The sequence below is a fragment of the Colias croceus genome, chromosome 1 (genome assembly GCF_905220415.1).
Source record: "Colias croceus chromosome 1, ilColCroc2.1".
In the NCBI taxonomy this organism is placed as follows: domain Eukaryota; kingdom Metazoa; phylum Arthropoda; class Insecta; order Lepidoptera; family Pieridae; genus Colias; species Colias croceus.
The window spans coordinates 5,309,518-5,328,395 of NC_059537.1; the positions used below are offsets into that span (position 1 = coordinate 5,309,518).

Sequence of the window (18,878 nt, forward strand, 5' to 3'; positions counted from 1 at the left end):
CGCATTGTGTGGCGAGGCAGGGGCGCTTGTCTGCGCCGGTGAGCCGGTGAGCGTCGCGGGCAAACAGCATCCCACCAATTAACGTGGCTTTCAAAGCTTAAAGTGGCGATGCAACGGCCGCGGCGGCGGCTTTCAAGTGAATCGTATGCTCCACTTTGTTTTATTTCATGGCAGATCTAACATTCAGACGAGATACGTGTTTGTGTGTCACATTGCTCTCAAAGTGGCGCAATTAAATTATATACATGTACTTTTACCATAACACACAAAACTACACAACCTAAGGATTTTTGTTATAAAATGTATGTATTGTTGTTCATAAATCTTTAATTAACTAAATAAATAAATTTGACCACGGAAATTTCATAAGCTTTATACATGAAAATTTCGCGGACCTATGAAATTTTTCACACTTGTAATGTATATAAAGATAAGTAATGTAGTTCAGAATCCAATATATCTTGAAAAATAATACATAAGGGTACATTATACCTAAAAAAAACATTACACACAACACTATGCATTCTGGGGTAGAGCTAGTGGAGAGTAGGCTCTAAGCGTCAGATCGTAAGGGGCACCAAATTGCATAATGTAAAAGACACCTCGCCATTACCTATAACAAGATTTTTTATAGATGTTCATCTTGATGAAAAATCATAGAAGATCATGAAATTGAAATTACTAAATACTAGATTTAAAAAATACCCTAAACGACTCCATTAGAAACTTTGGGCTCTACCATCAATGTGTGCTACGGCCGGTTGTGGTAATAAATAATTCAATACGTAATAAGTTACTCTTATTAAGAAAGTATTATAGCGGATTTAAATTTTGCAAATTAAATAATTATGATGTGCAGATATAACATTATGTAAATATTTACTTTGTAGAGTTTCGGTAGTTCATACGCTGTTTTTATGCGTAGTACGATAAAATTACGATGAACATTTCAAAGGTTAATTGTAGACAAACGAAACGAGAAAGAGTTATTGTAATTAATTTCTTAATTTGAAAATGTGAAATACAATTTCGTTGAGTAAAGTTGTAAAATTATGATAATGTAATTATTACGCAGGTGCGAAAGCGAATGAAGGATCTGCGAAAATTATTATATCAAGAAATGTATGATAGTGTATAATATAAATAGTGTAAATATATGAGTTTTTACTTAGCATTATCAATGTACAGAATCAACACACAAAGGCTGTTTTTTCATAATGTTTAAAACATACCTAGCGTCCGTGTGTGGCAGGGCTACCATTTAAAACATCCCTAATGGTACAGTATTCTCTCATTATTTCTAAACAAAGATTTAAACGTGGTTCCACACACAGGATTCGTGACCGACAATAATGATAAAACATAAGTACAACTGCCGCGGGCGTCAGTTTTGTACAAATGGTATTTATTTATGCTAATGTATAGTATTTGAGAAAACCTCTCACTTATATTCTAGGAGGTAGCAACGTTGACAAGTGAGCATTTTAGTATAGTTGGTTCTTTGATATGCTGTTCCTCTTGCTATTTCGGTTAGAGTCCGGGCTGTCTGGCTGGCCGCAGTGGTTGCGTTTATTAGTGCGCATCTTATCTGCACAGGAAAATATCCTTAATTTAAAGTCATTTTTTAACGCGTAATTTTTAATCGTTTGCCTTTAGATAGATCCATTAGACATACATTTTTTATTGCAAGACGTTTTTTTCGTTGTTAAATAGGTGCCAGACGCAATTTTTATTTCAAAATAATTAAAATATCATCGAAATAAGTGAAATTCCATCAACATGAGTCCTAGTGAAGGATAAGTAATCACTGTGTTATTTATACTATATACAATATTCATTTTACTATTTACAGTTTTTTGCAACAATCTACCATATCGCCTCCTTTTTCCCAACGAACCTCAAATAGGACGTTAATGTAAACTTGATAAAAACCAAATATCATCAAGAAATTAAAGACTTTTTAACGGATTTTAAACGCGATTTATTCATTGTATTATTTTCCCAAGTCTTTAATTTCAAAATGTATAATACTCGCTTAAAATCAAACACTAGAAAATACAAATATCATCAAATTCATATTTATACCCAAAAGTGTAATAAATATGAAACCATCTATTAAAAATATTAGTTTACTAATTATTCAATATAAGTATTAAAAAAGGATAATATAATATAAATAATAAAGTTATTACTTACCTTTTAAGCGGACTCATGTTGATGTAATTTCACTTATTTCGATGACATTTTAGTTATTTTTAAATAAAAATTGCGTATGGCACCTATTTTACAACGAAAAAAACGTCTTGCAATAAAAAAATTATGTCTGATGGATCTATCTAAAGGCAAAAGATTAAAAATTACGCGTTAAAAAATGACTTTAAATTAAGGATATTTTCCTGTGCAGATAAGATGCGCACTAATAAACGCAACCACTGCGGCCAGCCAGACAGCCCGGACTCTAACCGAAATAGCAAGAGAAACAGTATACCTATCAAAAACCCAACTATACTAAAATGACTTTTTTTTAAACGTTGCTAGCTCCCGTACTATTAAGGGTAATTGTGCTTACTCAAACATGTTAAATTTTCTCAAAGCGAGCAATTTTAAAAGTTTTTGTCAACAAATTGACTCTCCAGCCGATACGTGGGCTATTATTGGTGGTCATTTATTGTATTCTTGATGTAATTTGTGCTCGAATACGGAATAGTAGCAACATCGGAAAAAATTTAAATGCTGATGAATATCTATTTGGACCGCCAAACCACCAGGTTTGTCGAATCATTTATTCTGAGTTATATAAGATTTAAAACCACATCATTATTATTATTTTCATATTATTTAATACTTAATCTTAATGATATTTTTATACAGTTATTCAGATATATAAAAATCAGGAAACGAGTAAGCTATACGTAATATTCCTGCCGATAAGATATTATAATGTTTTACTACGCTTGTAAAGGAAGCCCTAACATGTAAGATCTACGCTATCGTGATAAGTTTTAATCTTATTTTATTGATACGCATATACTTTGTTGGCGTATGCATACAACTACAAACCAAACCGTACGTGTATGAATAATGAAAATAAATATGTTATTTCTGGAATCTTTTATATTGGGCTGTGGGCATCATATTTTTCAAAAATAGAATTTAGCTCGAATAGTTTAAATAGGTACCCTGTTTTCTTCTCTACGAATCCATCTTTCATTCTGTACATTGTGCTTTTTAACAAGTTTTTTATTCATCGATGGTTTATTTACTACGTCGAGTCGTTCGATAAAAGTAGAAACACGTTATTAGCGGTGCAAACATTCTGATAAGGTGCTTAAAATGTAATTCCTCTAAAGAGCTTTATTCTTCGTTGCATTACTTCATGCCAATTAGTGAAGGCATAAAATACTTCTCAAAATATTTTTGTTAAATTCACGACCCCTCGCTTGCATTGTTAATCAATAAATTAGTACGCATGCTGTAATTGCACCAAAGATACGTGTCCGATTTGAACTGTTGATATAACAAGGGTACAACCCTTGAAGACTTGCCATACATCGTGATCATGAAAAAACTAAGACAGTCCTTTCGACAAGCGAAGAATTCGCCTGGACCGCAACAAGAACAAATTGAGCGCAAACTATTGTGCGGTACGATTTGCAGAGATAACTCCTGTATGAACGCGAGCGCCGAGCGTCGGATCGACGCCGGACGTCCGCGCTGCGTACCACGCTTCCACAGCGAGCGTTGAACTTGGCGCATCACCATTACCGTCTTGCGTTACGGCATTAACGATAGAGCCAGTTGTAGGTGGTCGATGTATGTGGAGTTAGAGGCGTTTGTCGCGTGTTTTTCTTCCCCATTGTTCGAGTAGTGGTACGCGCGGGACGCTTCGCTGTTATAAGGGGGGGTCCCGACCTGCGCGCGCTCAGTGTACCCGAGTGTCCCGTGTTGCGTGTGCGCTCTATCGAGTGGTATTCCACACTATTTCGACAATCCCGAAAGACTCATCATGCAGATCGTTCTTGCAACATGTTTTCTGCTCTTCGCAGCTACCATTGGGCCCGCTGCAGGTATGTCGAAGTTTAAATTAAATTTTATACGTACGATCTATTATTTTTATGCTGAATACTCATCTCAATTGAAGCAATGTGTCCTATTTAAGACTACCTTGATTCATAAACTCTAATTTTAACCTTCTCGAGGAACACGAGTAGGAATATTCAGTATGAGAATAAATACAAATTATATGATATAAATTCTACCTACTAATTAAATATATTTAAACTTATGTATCTCAGATGAATTATTATTAGAATATAATTTAGATTATGAAGTGTAGAAAAATTTTAAGTTTTATTTTAGTATCAATTATTTTAATTTAGTATCAATAATATAGCTCCAGGTAGTTAAGAGTAGGTAAATCAAACAATTTTTGAAATCAAGAAATGTTGTTAACTTGATAACATTCAAACTACTAACAAAGCAATCAAGTCAAAAAGAAAAGACATCAGTGCAACAGAAAACCCGATAAAAACAGCTAAGAATACTATTGTAGTGGCTCTAATTTAAGTGGTCACAGTAAAAAAAGTTTCATTGCAAGAGCATTAACTTTTGTTACAAAAACTTATAAGATCATCAAAACTAATGTTAAATATAAAATATTATTATAAAATAGATAAAAAAAGTAATAATATAAAATCACCGTAAAGACATATATCACAGAAATATGTCCCATAATAAATAGTCGAAGCAAAATTTCCCACCTTTCATTACATGAAGTATTACCGAGGAAATGGTTATGCAACAATGCAAGCATGAACTTGGACATAATAAAGAGCGTATTACGAGTGCAGTTGACATTCCTAGTGTAGGAACGCGTCGTGGTTTGACCCGCGGGTCCTCGACCTTCATTGTTCAACTTCCATTAGAGTACAATGCCTGCAACTTCTCTCCGACAACTACCATTATTTTTAATTACATTACAACTCAAAGCATTCAACTTAGCTTCATCCTATAAGGTCGGCAGAAATGATACATATGAATTTAAAGCAAAATGATTCTTTCCAAAGCGATTCATTTTAACAACCAAATAAATGTGAGACAATCAATTATAGAGCTTTAGGTCAGTAACATAGATATTTCAATACCCATAACCCAGAACCTTTTAACTAGACTGCTCAAATATTTTGTCATTCAATCTGGGAACTGTTAGTAGTTCACAAACTGTCTCCATCATTTGAAGAAATTCACACAGGAAACTCATTATATGACGCCACAATGTGGAAACTTACGGTGATTTAAAAATACGCACAACAATATAAGACAGCCTTACCGTTACCTGAACGACATAATATATTCACTTGAATAAAATCGCCATATTTCTTTAATCCAAAAATACCTACCGACTTTAATCACTAAATATAATGCAATATATTAATCCAAAAAATACTTAAAGACTTTATAAAACGTGACTACAAAATTATTTATGCGAAACAAAACACAGACTTGAACACGTTCTGCGCAATAACCCACAAAATCACATAATATTTTATGTGGCATGTAATATCAACAAAACGTAACGACATCGAAAGCTAAGGCAAAAGGTTGTTTCTGTTTGTTGACTCAAGTGCTCTTGGGAGGTGAGGGCAACATTTATGGACGCAAGAGGACTGAACAATGCGACAGCCAACATAGATTTAGTCTTGAAACAACACAACGTACATGGAATAAAATGGACCCAATAGATTCCTTTTGCATACATTTCACATGAACAGGAATTCCAAGTTATTTATGCATTGAGATATTGGATAGCCATATTTATAAAACACCTCGTTGTCAAGCAATTTGATTAAGGCCTGAATCGGGTAGAATCCCCTTTTGATACCGAAAATTAACTCTAGTTATAACCGTTTTTCTTCTTAGATTCTTTATGTACATATCTAAAAAAAAATGTATATTATAGTTTCGAATATGATAAAGGGCATGGTTGTTTTAATTTGTTTATTTTACAATCAGGTTTTTTGGAAAAAAATCATGAACTGAGGTCGATTTTTGTACTTTAAACCAAAATGCTAAGTCAATATAATGTAAATTATTGTAGTGTTTTTACAGTGTGTTTATGAAATTGAAACACAGGGCATGGTTGTTTTAAATTTTGATTCAATATCCAAATATATTTTTAAATAATTTTTATACGTACTTTTACTACGATAGATTCGCGCCGGTCCCCCGATTCCGCCTAGTAAATCGTCGCCAAGGTCGCTAGCCCCTATTAACGCCTTAATGGGGTTCCGTAGGATGTAACCTTCTCATCTCACGTCATTTTCAAAAACCAAGAAAAAGCCTTATAAGTATATTGTAATAAAAAGTATCATTACCGAAATGAAACATCAAAGTCAAGCCATCAGCTTGAACGAGTATGATTTGATCCAGTAAATTACTAAAGCTACCACCACAGACCCAAATACGAAAAAGATTAAAAAATCAACAGCATTGCAAGCGATTCTTCTAATGAGCCGTGACCGCAGTATCGGATAGGTTATCGACAGGGCGGCAAAAACTGTGGAACGGAAGTTTTGATGAGAAAAAATAGCGAGGGGTGAAGGGGGGACGACAGGTGCACGGTTCAACGTCCCGAGAGTAGTAACCGCGGAAAGGACTTGTACTTCTCAGGAATTACATTATGGGTTATCTGTCCGCGTCGATTAGTTGGAATGCTGCAACATGTACCGTAAATGAAGCGGAGGGAACTGTTTATGACATCACAAAAGGAGATTTTCTGCGTGACTAGTATTTTACACACGCTTGTGACATAACATCGACCATCTCAGGTTACTTGATATCTGATAGGGAACCGAACATCTACTATTTTTTCGAACCATTATACACAAATTTGTTTAATACAGTAAACAGATTTCACCTTTATAAAAAAGATGTTTGGTTATGAAAAATGAAAAAATCGATACATAGTACCAAAATATTTATTTTTAAATTATCCAACACGTTGCAAAGTTTATGATCAGATCTTTGAATCAGAGACGCGTTATAAATAGATATTCTCAAAGCAATGTTCTATTTTAATATTAATGGATTATAACAACATTCCCTTGCGTGTATCCATACTCCAAGTCTATAAACTTCACGTCATAATGTTATCACAACACGACTCTATCAGTATTTATGGGAATTATAATAAGTAGTGACTATAACTTTATCGCTTACATGTTAATTGGTTTTATTTTAAATAAAATTAAATTTTGTATTTTTAGTTTTTCAGGATTTGATGTGATATTTTTGATGTAAAAATTCATTAACAGCTCTTATTATACAGTTTTCACTGACTAACTGATTTTACCATATAAGAATTAAGTAATATATATTTTTTATAAGATTAAATATTGGTTATTAAGACTGAAGTACTTTTTAAAAACTATACTTACGAATGTTTCAATTTATCATGAAATATCTCCAAACTAAAATATTATGCATTTCACAAAGCGGTAGTATTAACCAACATAAATTTGGATGAGCTTTCATAGCCGTCGCCGAAAGGCAGAACTTTAAAAGCACTTTTATCTTTTTTAACCCTAATTCCAATATACGCGTTCTAATATAGTGTTACGCTCCATGTGGTAATTATATTAAATTACTTTGGAATAGATTTTTTATAACTTCTGTTTTTTGGTTCACGGTATAAATATACAGCACGTTCTGATTGAATTTATAATATTGTATTGTATTCGCCGAATAATAGCGGCGATAAAATTGATGAGTTATTGTCATCTCTCTGTAAGTTGATTTTATCATTGCTAACAAAATATATTTTATTTATTTTTTGTAAGCAAAGCCATTTACACCTAAATTATTATCAAGAAGACGTAAAATAACTAACATGATATGTTAAGATAATTATTACGTTTAAGATATTTACGTTGTTTTTCCATCTATTCATAAAAAAAAGAAAACATTTTATATAATACTCAATTGAAAAGGGTTGATTTTGAGGTCACAGGATTGGGGTGGTCTTGTCCTCCTACTCACGGCCATTACCGACCCTTTTTTGCGTTTCGTTGAATATCCGACCACGAACAATTAAATCGTATTCCCACGGTTAATCGTTATCTAGATTTCGATAGTACATCAATTCGTGCATTTATATGCCATATTAATTGAAGCCATTACAATTCGAATCGCCGATTTAAGATGAGTTAGCATGACTCAGATAATTCTCGAAAATAAATATAAATTGATGCTTTGTTTTTATAGAAAAATTGCACAAGTTCAATTCAATGATTTTATTATAATACCAATGGAAAAATCCTAAAATATATGCACTTAGGTAGCAATAAATGTAAAACAAACTGAGGTAACTGCGGACTGACAGTTTGAGCTCTTACATCATAAAACCGTGCCAGCATTCCTACTGCTTTATTTTATAATTACTACCTATCTAATAAATTAGCAAGTTCATTGACTCCTACGGATGTGTAATGAACGCAGTTACGTGTACGGATCTGAGTAAAATTACACAAGTGTTAAAGCCGAGTAGATTGCGGGTTTTATCGTCGAGAGATCGGCGCGGCCGTGAAAAGATGGCTCGCCTTGCCCTTGCACTTGGCTGTAATGTAATGCAGCCAAGGCGCGGGTTTTGCGACCGATATGAGACTGGTTTGCGTTATGTAAGGTTGGAGCGAACCTTCACGCCGGCGCCAACTTACAACCAGCGCCTCTATCATACTGTATGCTGCACTATAGCTATAAATAGCCATAAATATTCTATGAATTACTCTTTATTATATGCACTCGCCTTTTGCAAATGCTCGTTACAAAAGAAGAAAAATATAATAGCCTTAATACGAGCTTGAGGCCGCAACAGAAAATGACTAGCATTCTTAACGCTCTTATGCATTCATTTAAAACCATCTAATTACATAAATACTTCAGCTACGGGTGGCGACAATTACTGGGATTATCGTCTATATTTACATTCTTTTTCGCAGTTAGCTAGCTTTAAAATGACTATCCTATTTTTTCTAAATTCTATGTAAAATTGTTTGGACGATAGGATTATTTTTCCTTTCCTTTATTCTTTCTGAGTTAAGTACTGTTATTTTTTATATAAATACTAGCTTTCCGCCCGCGGCTTCGCCCGCGTTTTCAAAGAAAAACCCGCATAGTTCCCGTTCCCGAGGGATTTCCGGGATAAAACCTATCCTATCTCTCAAGTTGAATCGAACTGCACATGGTGTACGAATTTTATTATAATCGGTTAAGTGGTTTAGGAGTCCATTGAGGACAAACATTGTGACACGAGATTTATATATATATTATAAGATAAGATAAGATAAGATAAGATGACGCTTATTTTTACTATTCATTACCTTAATAAATGATAAACTCAAACTTCCTCTAGAAGGTAATGATAGATATTATGTATTTGCCATGAATTGAGGAAAGCAATTAGCAAAGGAAGGTGGAATTGAGCTTAATTACGAACAACATGCATAATGTATTTATACAAACGTATGTAAAAGCGAATTTCTTTGAGTTAGTATAATTACTTTACAGTAAGTTTTTATAGCTTTGATAATTACAGAGGGAGAAGATGGAAATGTATGCAAGAATCAAGAATTATTTATGTAAGCTGGTTATGCAATGATGCTAGATGTTTTTTGCTGTACATTGCTATTAATTATCATTAGACCAAAAATGCCATCAAGAAATTACAATAACTCAATATTTCTTCATAATAATTAATTGTTAAACAGTGGTGTTCCATTCATAACGGCATGAAGAAAATTAAAATGAAATGAATAAAAAAAATTCAATTATTTCAATTTGAAAGTTGAAAGCTTCATATATGAATAATGATGATGGATTAATTAGATACCTTATTATGTAGACATTTACTAAATTATGTATAAATTGTATTAAAAAGCATAACAAATCACCGTTTACACGATCGCATAATGAGCATGAAGTTTTACATAACCCTTTAGGAACACATAAAGACGTGCCACGAATTTGACATTATCACTTCCGATGGCGGAATGAATAATGTCTTCCATGATTCCGGTGACTAATCGTTATATCTAATCGATTATTCAACAAATAACCTGATATAGGCGCGTTGTTGTAAAACGTAAAAAAGAGACGAACCACCTCATTTGTATTCACATAAAATATATCGTGACGGAATCTCAAGTACAACGTAATAATAAGTACAACTTCCTCCCATTCATTCGGGACTGTTACATGAATTTTGAAAGGGACTTTTATGAGCTATTACTAGAAATTATGATTCAGTTTCGATTTCAATGCAATTCAATTAATTAATTCAATATAAAGCTGTACAGGAGACAATAATGAAAGTTTCTCGATTGTTCAAGTTTCACACGTGTTATCGCAAAATATCTGCATCGAGAATAAGAAACGACAAAAATATTTTGTATGAGTCACGTCACGGCCACTATAGCCAGAAATGGAGGTATAATTTCTAATTTGCACGTTCATAGAACTTTTATGAGTGCAGTTTGCACTTGAATATAGGCCGCATATGAAATGAAAGCTATGAATGGTTATGCTACTTGGGTTACGCATCACGGACAGGTGCGTCACCGCCTCCGTTCGCAAGTGCTGGATGCTTTTGGACAAGGGGCCGTTAGCATCGCGTCCGGTCCACGCTGCTCAGTTAGATGAGCCGGATATCTAAATTATAAACAAAAGATATTTTTTTTGTTCAGTAATTCTACTTCTTCTTGCATAAAAATGCCCTTTTCTAATTAATAAGAATTTAATCATATTCGGCACTTTTTCAATGTCCTCGACACATTAACATGTAATTTCAATTAATTTTCTCAAGTTATGCATTTATCGATGTCCCATTTATATGAACCTAACATCTACATTACTTATATTACTCAGCAGAGGAAGTGTAACAATTTAAAAATAAGTAATACATTATTCTCAGTAATAAAAAAACCGATGCATCATGCTGCATTTGAAAAGAGCTGGTGCATTCATGCACTTATAAAACATATATATTAAAATCTGTAGAGAGCCAAACTCGCTTTGAACGAGTACGGCAATGTCGCATCAGTATGCAGCAAGCGCACTCCGACGTGACCAGCCTCTCCGCTCAATGCTCCCCTCGTATGTCAAAAACCTGTACCAACTAGCACTGCATAAATAGTCACTGGAATATGACTGCCATCCCGACGAAATAAATTTCTGAATTTAAAATCCCGACATCCGCGTAGTTCTTAACTTTTTTCGTCCTGCCCTTAGCCGCATCTTATGACTGCCTTTTAAGCAGGAATATTGCTTAGCAATTTCTTTTTTACCTCGTTGTATTATTGATGGCGTATTTTGTGAACTCGTTACGAAAACATTAGTGGTTCTTGATCGCTGGCTCCGGTTTGTGCTTCACCGCACAAATATTATAATTATTCAATCCAGAAAAAGCAATTCTGTTGTTAATTCGTGTAATTTTATAAAAGGCAATCATTTGTTATCATACAACGTAACAAATTTGCAGAGTATACAATTTTATCATCGTTACGTTGAAATTTTATAATCGAGGTAATTATTCTCATACGTGTAGGTACTGTAACTTTTTTCCTTGTTAACTTGCGAGAACACGCAAAAATAAAACACGTACATGCGAAGGAGTCAAGCGTTTGTAAACTCAGTACAAAGCTTTTACAGAAATGTGTGTAAAAAAAGAAAGAAAAAAATCAAGTAAGCAATGTGCGACGCTATTTATGCAGGAGACAGCATTATGCATGAATTCCAAAGACCCAGACCCCATAATAGGCGAGTAATACTCAGTTTATGTGTAATCTCCATGGACGTAAACTACTCGTTTTTGCATTCAAGAATGTATGTGTAAATAACTCTCCCGTATTTACTTAGATTTCGGATGTATGTACTAGCGTACGACACGGTAGTAGATGTACTGCAGCGTTTATGCAAGTAAAAGCTTTGTTGACTTCCGTTAATTAAATGTGTACAAAATAAGTAAGTACTAAGTTATAAGTTACTAATAAGTTACTATATAAGCAAAAATAATCCCTTTTGTTAAAAAACAGATTTAGTTTTCTAAGAAAAAGTGTAGCTTCTGTTGAGAACATAAATTAATATAAAATGATATTTACTTATTACTTATTTACTATTAAAATTATATAAATTGTTTGGATAATAAAGCTTAACGCTTACCGAAAAATTAAACTAACGGTTTTAAATAATTTTATTTTTGTTTTTTGAATTAAAAAATAACTCGACTCGATTTTAAATATTCTTTTACCTTGATAGGTACAAGCAGGGGTGATTTTAAACTGATTTTAAAAAGAATCGCGCAGATGGCTTGCTCCAGACCTATAAGTTATTCACATATTCACATATCAAGCGCCTTTTTGTGTATTAATTCTTAATCCTGATTACAGTTTAATAGCGAAAAGAGGATATATACAATTTATCACAATATTAAAGGGGTTCGAAGACCTTCTAGATCACTAGATAACATCTCCACTTAGATGGTAATGCGGTAGAGCGGACGGAAGGCATAAAAACACGTCTAATCTAATGTACATAATATATAAATATGCATATTTAATAGACAATCTCGTCATGTTCATAGAATATTTATTCGATTTTATTTAAATAATTTCTTAGCAAGGAAATATACATTGAATAAATCAAGAGTTATTCCAGTCCACTCCAGATTTATTTTCACTCGAGCATTGTTTGCAAATTCTTGCTGTTGGTAAGTTTTTCAGCAAAAAAACTGAATAGAAAATACTGTAGATACATAAAATATATATACTGTAAAACTTTTTAGGTGCTACTTGAAAATGTCTATATTCGTATGATACCGGTATTGTGCTCTCCTATTATGGGATAATGAAGTGCGGCTGACCGCATCGTCAGATACATTGAGTTTAATTGGGCGCATAATGATATTAATACAGACATATGATAGCTAAGTATGTCTGATGACACTCCATTAAGTGTTATTTTTATATTACAAAAACGATAAACCGACTTTAAACTAATCGAACATAAAATTTAACTACGTTGGATTGTTAAGTAAAAAAATGTAACGTTTATAAAACCCATAAAAAATTTAGACTGAACTAAAAAAGTATGCACTTTCCTCCATAAAATAAAAAATATACATTCTTATTAATTCATAATAATAATTATAAGAAAAAGTACGCAAATTAACGTTGCTGGAACACAATATATAATAAATAAGTATCGATGCATCGATTGATAATAACTTTCTGATCTGTTACATCATAAAAATGTTTGATGCAAAACACCATTAATGCATAAAAGGTAAAGATAAAGATAAACTCAAGTCAGTGAACTTTTTATGAGAATAAAAATAAAGCAAGAAACAGGGAACGCAGAACCGTTAGAGACATTATGTTATCACATCGTGGTTTCCCCGTTACCATCTTTGCCATCGTAAAAAATAATGTGCACGGATTTAACCGATTTTATATTGTTACAGCTCAAAGGATAACGACGATACAGCTAGATGGAGTCCAGTACTTTATATCCAGGATGAACCCCTATAGTCCAGAGCTCAACTATTTCCTAGCGTACCAATATTGCAGGCAAGTATAGCGCACACTTCCAACATTACACTACATTGAATTGTACAACAACGTACTTAGGAATGTTACACCCCTATATTTCAGCTTAAGGTCGTATCATATTTCTCAAAGTGCAATTCTCGCGGGACGTAATAGTTGTATCGTGACTAGGAATGCTTATCTGGCTTATCTGTACTCTTGTCCTATTCGAACTCTGCCATAACTATAGTCGAGTAGCCGTTAACAAGCGTGCCCACTGCCCTTCGATGTGTTTAGTCGCGACCAGGAAATAAAGGATCATTTGCATTACCGTTACTGATACTGAGAAATATTCTAAATAACATTGACACCTAAAATTCTGAGCTTTACTTTATAGCAATAACAATATCTGAAACATTTTTTGCATTCATCTGCATTCATAAAAAATGTGTAACACATATACATTAAATATTGTAAGTATTACAGTTACACTTTCCTGAATTTTCTAAGACATAATATAGAGCTAAACCGAGTCGTGCGAGTTTCCCAGTAAACCAGAGTTTAGCTTTAATCTTTGATCTCGACCCTACCACGTGCCAGTTTCAGTAATGACAAAGGTCAGTCGCCTTGTTGCGCGGTCACGATGTCCTATCTCGTCGCCAACACGACCCAGATTTACAGTTCCAATTGTTACCAATCATAGGGTTCATTACTTGCGAAGCAAACGACATTACTGTATTTTAGAAAATCGATTAGGGTCTTGCTTGCATGGTGTATGGCATATATAATATTATATAAAATATTGGAGATGATAACCTGCTATTTGATATGATGAGAGTATTAAGATGACACTGTGATAGCGTGACGAAGTGTTTTGCGTCTTATGGATCTTTCATCAACCGTGTATAATGTGAAATGCCGCCAGCCTGCCACGCTTATTTGTCGCCGTTTTTTCAAAAATAAGATAACGGTAAAAATAATTAACATTAAATTATTCTTTTCATCGTTCAGTTCTTTCGTCATTTTTATTTTATTGACCTTAAACAAGAAATGATTATGCTAAAAAATATAAGGAACGTTAAGGACGATTCTGATGACAAATTTCAATAATAAGTTACAGCGAAATTTTACAAGCTCATTATTTCACACGAAAACAATACAATGCAATACATTATCTAATAAAAATAAATTAATTGTAAATTATGAGAAACCCGTCATGAATGTGGACGAGTCTGAAACAAAAAGTATTGAAACAGTTATGGTGCTAAAAATATGTCGATATGTCAGATACTCAATGGTAAAGCAATTATCATATTTGACTCTCCTTAATTAATTCATGAAATTTTAATTCAGCACAAGTTCTAATAACGTGAATGGAATAAAAAGTTTAGACTTATTGTATTGATTAAAAAGAAAACGGTATGGCATTGTGAACGGCCAATGTTTCTAATATTAATTATGTAGAGCATTATTGATTCCTAATTCAATTCTCATTATTGGGTTTTTACTCGTTGGGTGGGCTTAATTTATCATTCCAACATCAAGGGAATGTATTTTTTACCACGTGCTTTGCGGTTTAAGAGAGAATTGACAATCAGGGTTTAAAATCTCGAGGACGTGCTCCTTGTAAGAAACGTTGTAACTAAATACGGTGGTGCATTATTACGGAACTTGGCAGAGGGTTTTTAATCTCTAAGAATCCCGATGCCGTGTGGAATGTAGACCCGTCCCTGCAAGGCCGTAGAGTGTCTTTAGCGGATAAATTGCACTTCGATAAACTGGCTTGGCGATGTAGTCTATTTGCGATCTTATAAACCTTATAGGACACGATTAGCCAGGACTCTTAGCTAAATAGCATTCGTGGATCTGGCCTAGCAAGTTTGTAACTTGTCGTGGTTGAGACACGGACAATTATACACGGCTAGAGTTGTGTTACAACTGTCAATGACACCGGATTCTTTGACTTGCCAATACTTTGGTTCTTGCTTCAATACAACCGAGGGTCATTAACAGCATAATAACATTGAATTTCATCTATTTCAATTAAAGTACTTGCGAGTAAATGTTTTTATGTTTTTCTATTGCAGATCATTAGGTCTTCAATTAGCTTCATTTGAAACTAAAGAAAAGGCAGACTCTATCACAACGTATCTAACGAATGCTGGTCAGTACTTTTTTAAATACTTAATTGTAAAGATTTAACTAGAAGATATATTTCTAATAAATAATCGTGATCAATTTTATTTATGAAATTATAATTATTCTTCTAAATTTTCAGGATACAATAAATATGATTTCTGGACTTCCGGAAATAACCTCGGTACTGATATGTACCTATGGATGAGCACTGGTCTGCCGTTCAACGCTACCTTCAACTATATGAGACGCCTGACAATGGACCAGCCCAGCCAACATGCTGACGACAGCATGGACCCCCTGGACGTCCCACAAGGCAGCACAGCACCACAACGTACTGCGAGGCATGGGTACGTAGATAAATATCCGAGGAGTTATTTAAATCATGATACAGGAAATTTAAGTTCAAATTAGTCTTTAAGCTATTTGTATAATGCAATTCGAATCTGCTAGTGCACTAATAAGCTTATAATCGGAAAGGAGTTGAACTAACAACCTAGCACTTGTCAAGATATACTCAACATAAATCATATAATATTTAACGATGTTTAATGATGGCAAAAACGATGAGGTGAGAAACTGCAAATGATAGAGAATGATGGTGCACTTTTTTAACGAATACCTTAACGTCTATACTAGGAAGCTACAGTGGACCATATAAGCATTTGCCGTATTTAGTAACTTGATTTACGATACACAGCAAAAATAAGTGACAGGCCCCGTTTATAAAGAAAGATGTAAAGATTTCTTTCAAAGAACAAGTTTTCTTGTTTTATGTTTTTACTATTTCTACATTTAATGCCATGTTGCAATTAATTAGTTTTTGTAGAGAATTTATATCAACTTGCAACATACTTTAGGTTAATTGCTGTTTATTGTACTATCGTGTTTATATAAATTGTTACAACTGTAACATATTAAGTTTTAATAACTTATTTTTAAATTTTATTTTTACTGAATTATAATTCAGTTAACTAATTAATAACACTTTTTTTAACATTAATTAATTAATTTTAAGTTTCAATAAATAACAATTTATTGATGGTAGAATGCAAAACTGAATCCTAGAAGAACCGTAATGCAAAATAAATAGTCTGTTTTCCAGAACCGAGCATGTGATGACCAACGGTTGCGTGGCGCTAAAGGCACCCACATTCCACTGGGAGCCACAACACTGCGGTGAAATCAAGGACTTCATCTGCGAGCAAACGCGCTGCTACTACTACAACTACGGATCCATCCCCGTATCTTCGGCGCAGGGGTAATGCCAGGTGAGATGCCAACTGTCTCCGGAGGCCCGCTCCCCAAAAGCCGCGCGCTCTCTATACGTTTCTAATATGCACATCTTTCGTGTTTTGTTTTCACTGTTCTCTCACACTACCATGTCAACATGACGACATTGTTACTTTAATTTGGGATGTAGTTATTATGATAGTGTATTCTAACAAGGGTGTAGATTTAGTGTGTCATCGGTTTAATAAGCGCGTGGACCCACGGGATCAGGCTTCTTGGCCAACCCAACCACCAAACAAGAGCCCTACACCCAACTGAATTCGGAATTTGTAATTTAAAATCTACTACCAATTTAATGTCCGAAAATATTCAAAATTTAAACTTTTTGGTGGGTGGGTGAAGGGGGCTTTGCTTGGTATCTCTCTAATAATTTGTGTTTTATTGTATTAAACTCCTGGATAAAATTCATGTTAAATGTTATATTTGAGGGACTGTAACACGAGGGTCGATGTTTATTTCACTCAACAGAAAGCCCCTTTCGATGACGACCACGACGACAGCGCACCCGCTCACGTCGTCGTCGCCACCACCACCCCGCTCTGAGCACCTGCCGACCCACTTCACCCTGAACGACCTCATCGGCAAGCTGCGTCCTTCATCTCTCGACGGCCTTCAGTCCCCTCATCTTAAGACCGGCGCTCTCTTGAAATCACCCCCACAAATTGATTCGCACTATTCCCGTGCCGCTGATGCTCACTCAAAGGAACCTGAACGCGAAGCAAAGGAGGAGCACACTCAAGGCCCATATGAAGATGATGAGGGTATGGCGGGTGATGACCCTGCTGCCTACTTGACCCAAGAGGCTCACGACGCGCCGACAGCCGAGGAGGTGCCTTCCACCGCCGAACCGGACGCTACTGAACGATCCGTCCACGCTAGCGGTATGCTAGCACCCCCTGCCTATTAGCGTCCGATTCGACAGTGCTCGTAGTATAAGCTTGTGACGTTTAGTTGTATTTACTACCAAAAGTATTATTCATTATTTCAAAAATATTGTAGATTGATTATAATACTTATGCTTGCTTTTGAGGTTCCCTAGGCTCCTCGGTAAATGCGTCGCTGTAAATGAGATTCAGATGTACTGTATCATGTATCATAATGACGTATAAATACTAGAAAAATCATCAACATAATATCTGTGCGCTAGCGGTGCCTTAGTTCTATAAAATAATGATGCGTGCATAATAAGATTTATAAAATTTCAGAATTCAGAACATAAAAACGACTCTTGTTATTGCGTTAAATTAGTTTCTGCAATGCATCTAGTATTTATACGTGATTTGTCCCTTTTATGTATAAATGACGACGTGTGGTGGGATATTTTATTTTTCCATGGGCAACAATTATGTAAGTGAAGGTGCTGGCGACTCGTGTTACGACTTGCCTCCGCTTTCTGATCCGAACAACGAAACGAACATTCCACACATATTAATAGGTACCTAAACTTCGATAAATTTTAATTTACGCATGTTCAAGATCTCCGGGATTTCGTTTGTATGGTATATATTTAATTTTAATGTAAGTAAAATTGAATAAATAAAGCATTGTCTGGACATATCATTCGGATTAGTTTTAAGTTAGTATTTGTAATATTTGACGTACCTAGTTATTAAGTATTGTAAGTTGAAACTCAAGAATTTAAAGAATAGTGATGTAGCGAGGATAATAAATTGTAAACAATAAATAAATACGATTTTCATTTTCCCTGTCCTTATGCACATGAGTAACAATATTTTACACACCATTGCGAGTTGCAACAATGAATTTTAAACGGTTGCTACCGTGTGTTGCAATTCACTGTTCAAGTTGTTTCATGAATTCAGTCAGCTTTCTGTAAGGTCAAAGAAACTATTTTCCGTCACAAGTTGTACG

General features: G+C 34.4%; 2 protein-coding genes across 7 annotated transcripts in view; one reads left to right on the forward strand and one right to left on the reverse strand.

Annotated features, from left to right (window-relative positions):
* The window catches only part of LOC123697621 (cytosolic carboxypeptidase 1-like), a 77,945-nt gene that overhangs the window by 17,551 nt on the left and 41,516 nt on the right, over nt 1-18,878 (reverse strand). The window lies entirely within an intron of this gene.
* LOC123697655 lies at nt 3,937-18,694 on the forward strand. Of its 4 annotated transcripts, none has more exons than XM_045644168.1 (6): nt 3,937-4,067; nt 13,514-13,619; nt 15,665-15,741; nt 15,856-16,063; nt 16,807-16,974; nt 17,475-18,694. In XM_045644168.1, the coding sequence occupies exons 1-6, from the start codon at nt 4,007-4,009 to the stop codon at nt 17,911-17,913; spliced, it is 1,059 nt and encodes a 352-aa protein (XP_045500124.1). In that variant the 5' UTR covers nt 3,937-4,006; the 3' UTR covers nt 17,914-18,694. The 4 variants fall into 4 exon arrangements, with proteins under 4 accessions (XP_045500124.1, XP_045500128.1, XP_045500136.1 ...); XM_045644172.1 differs by having other exon boundaries at nt 16,819-16,974; XM_045644180.1 differs by having other exon boundaries at nt 16,807-16,984; nt 17,475-17,602.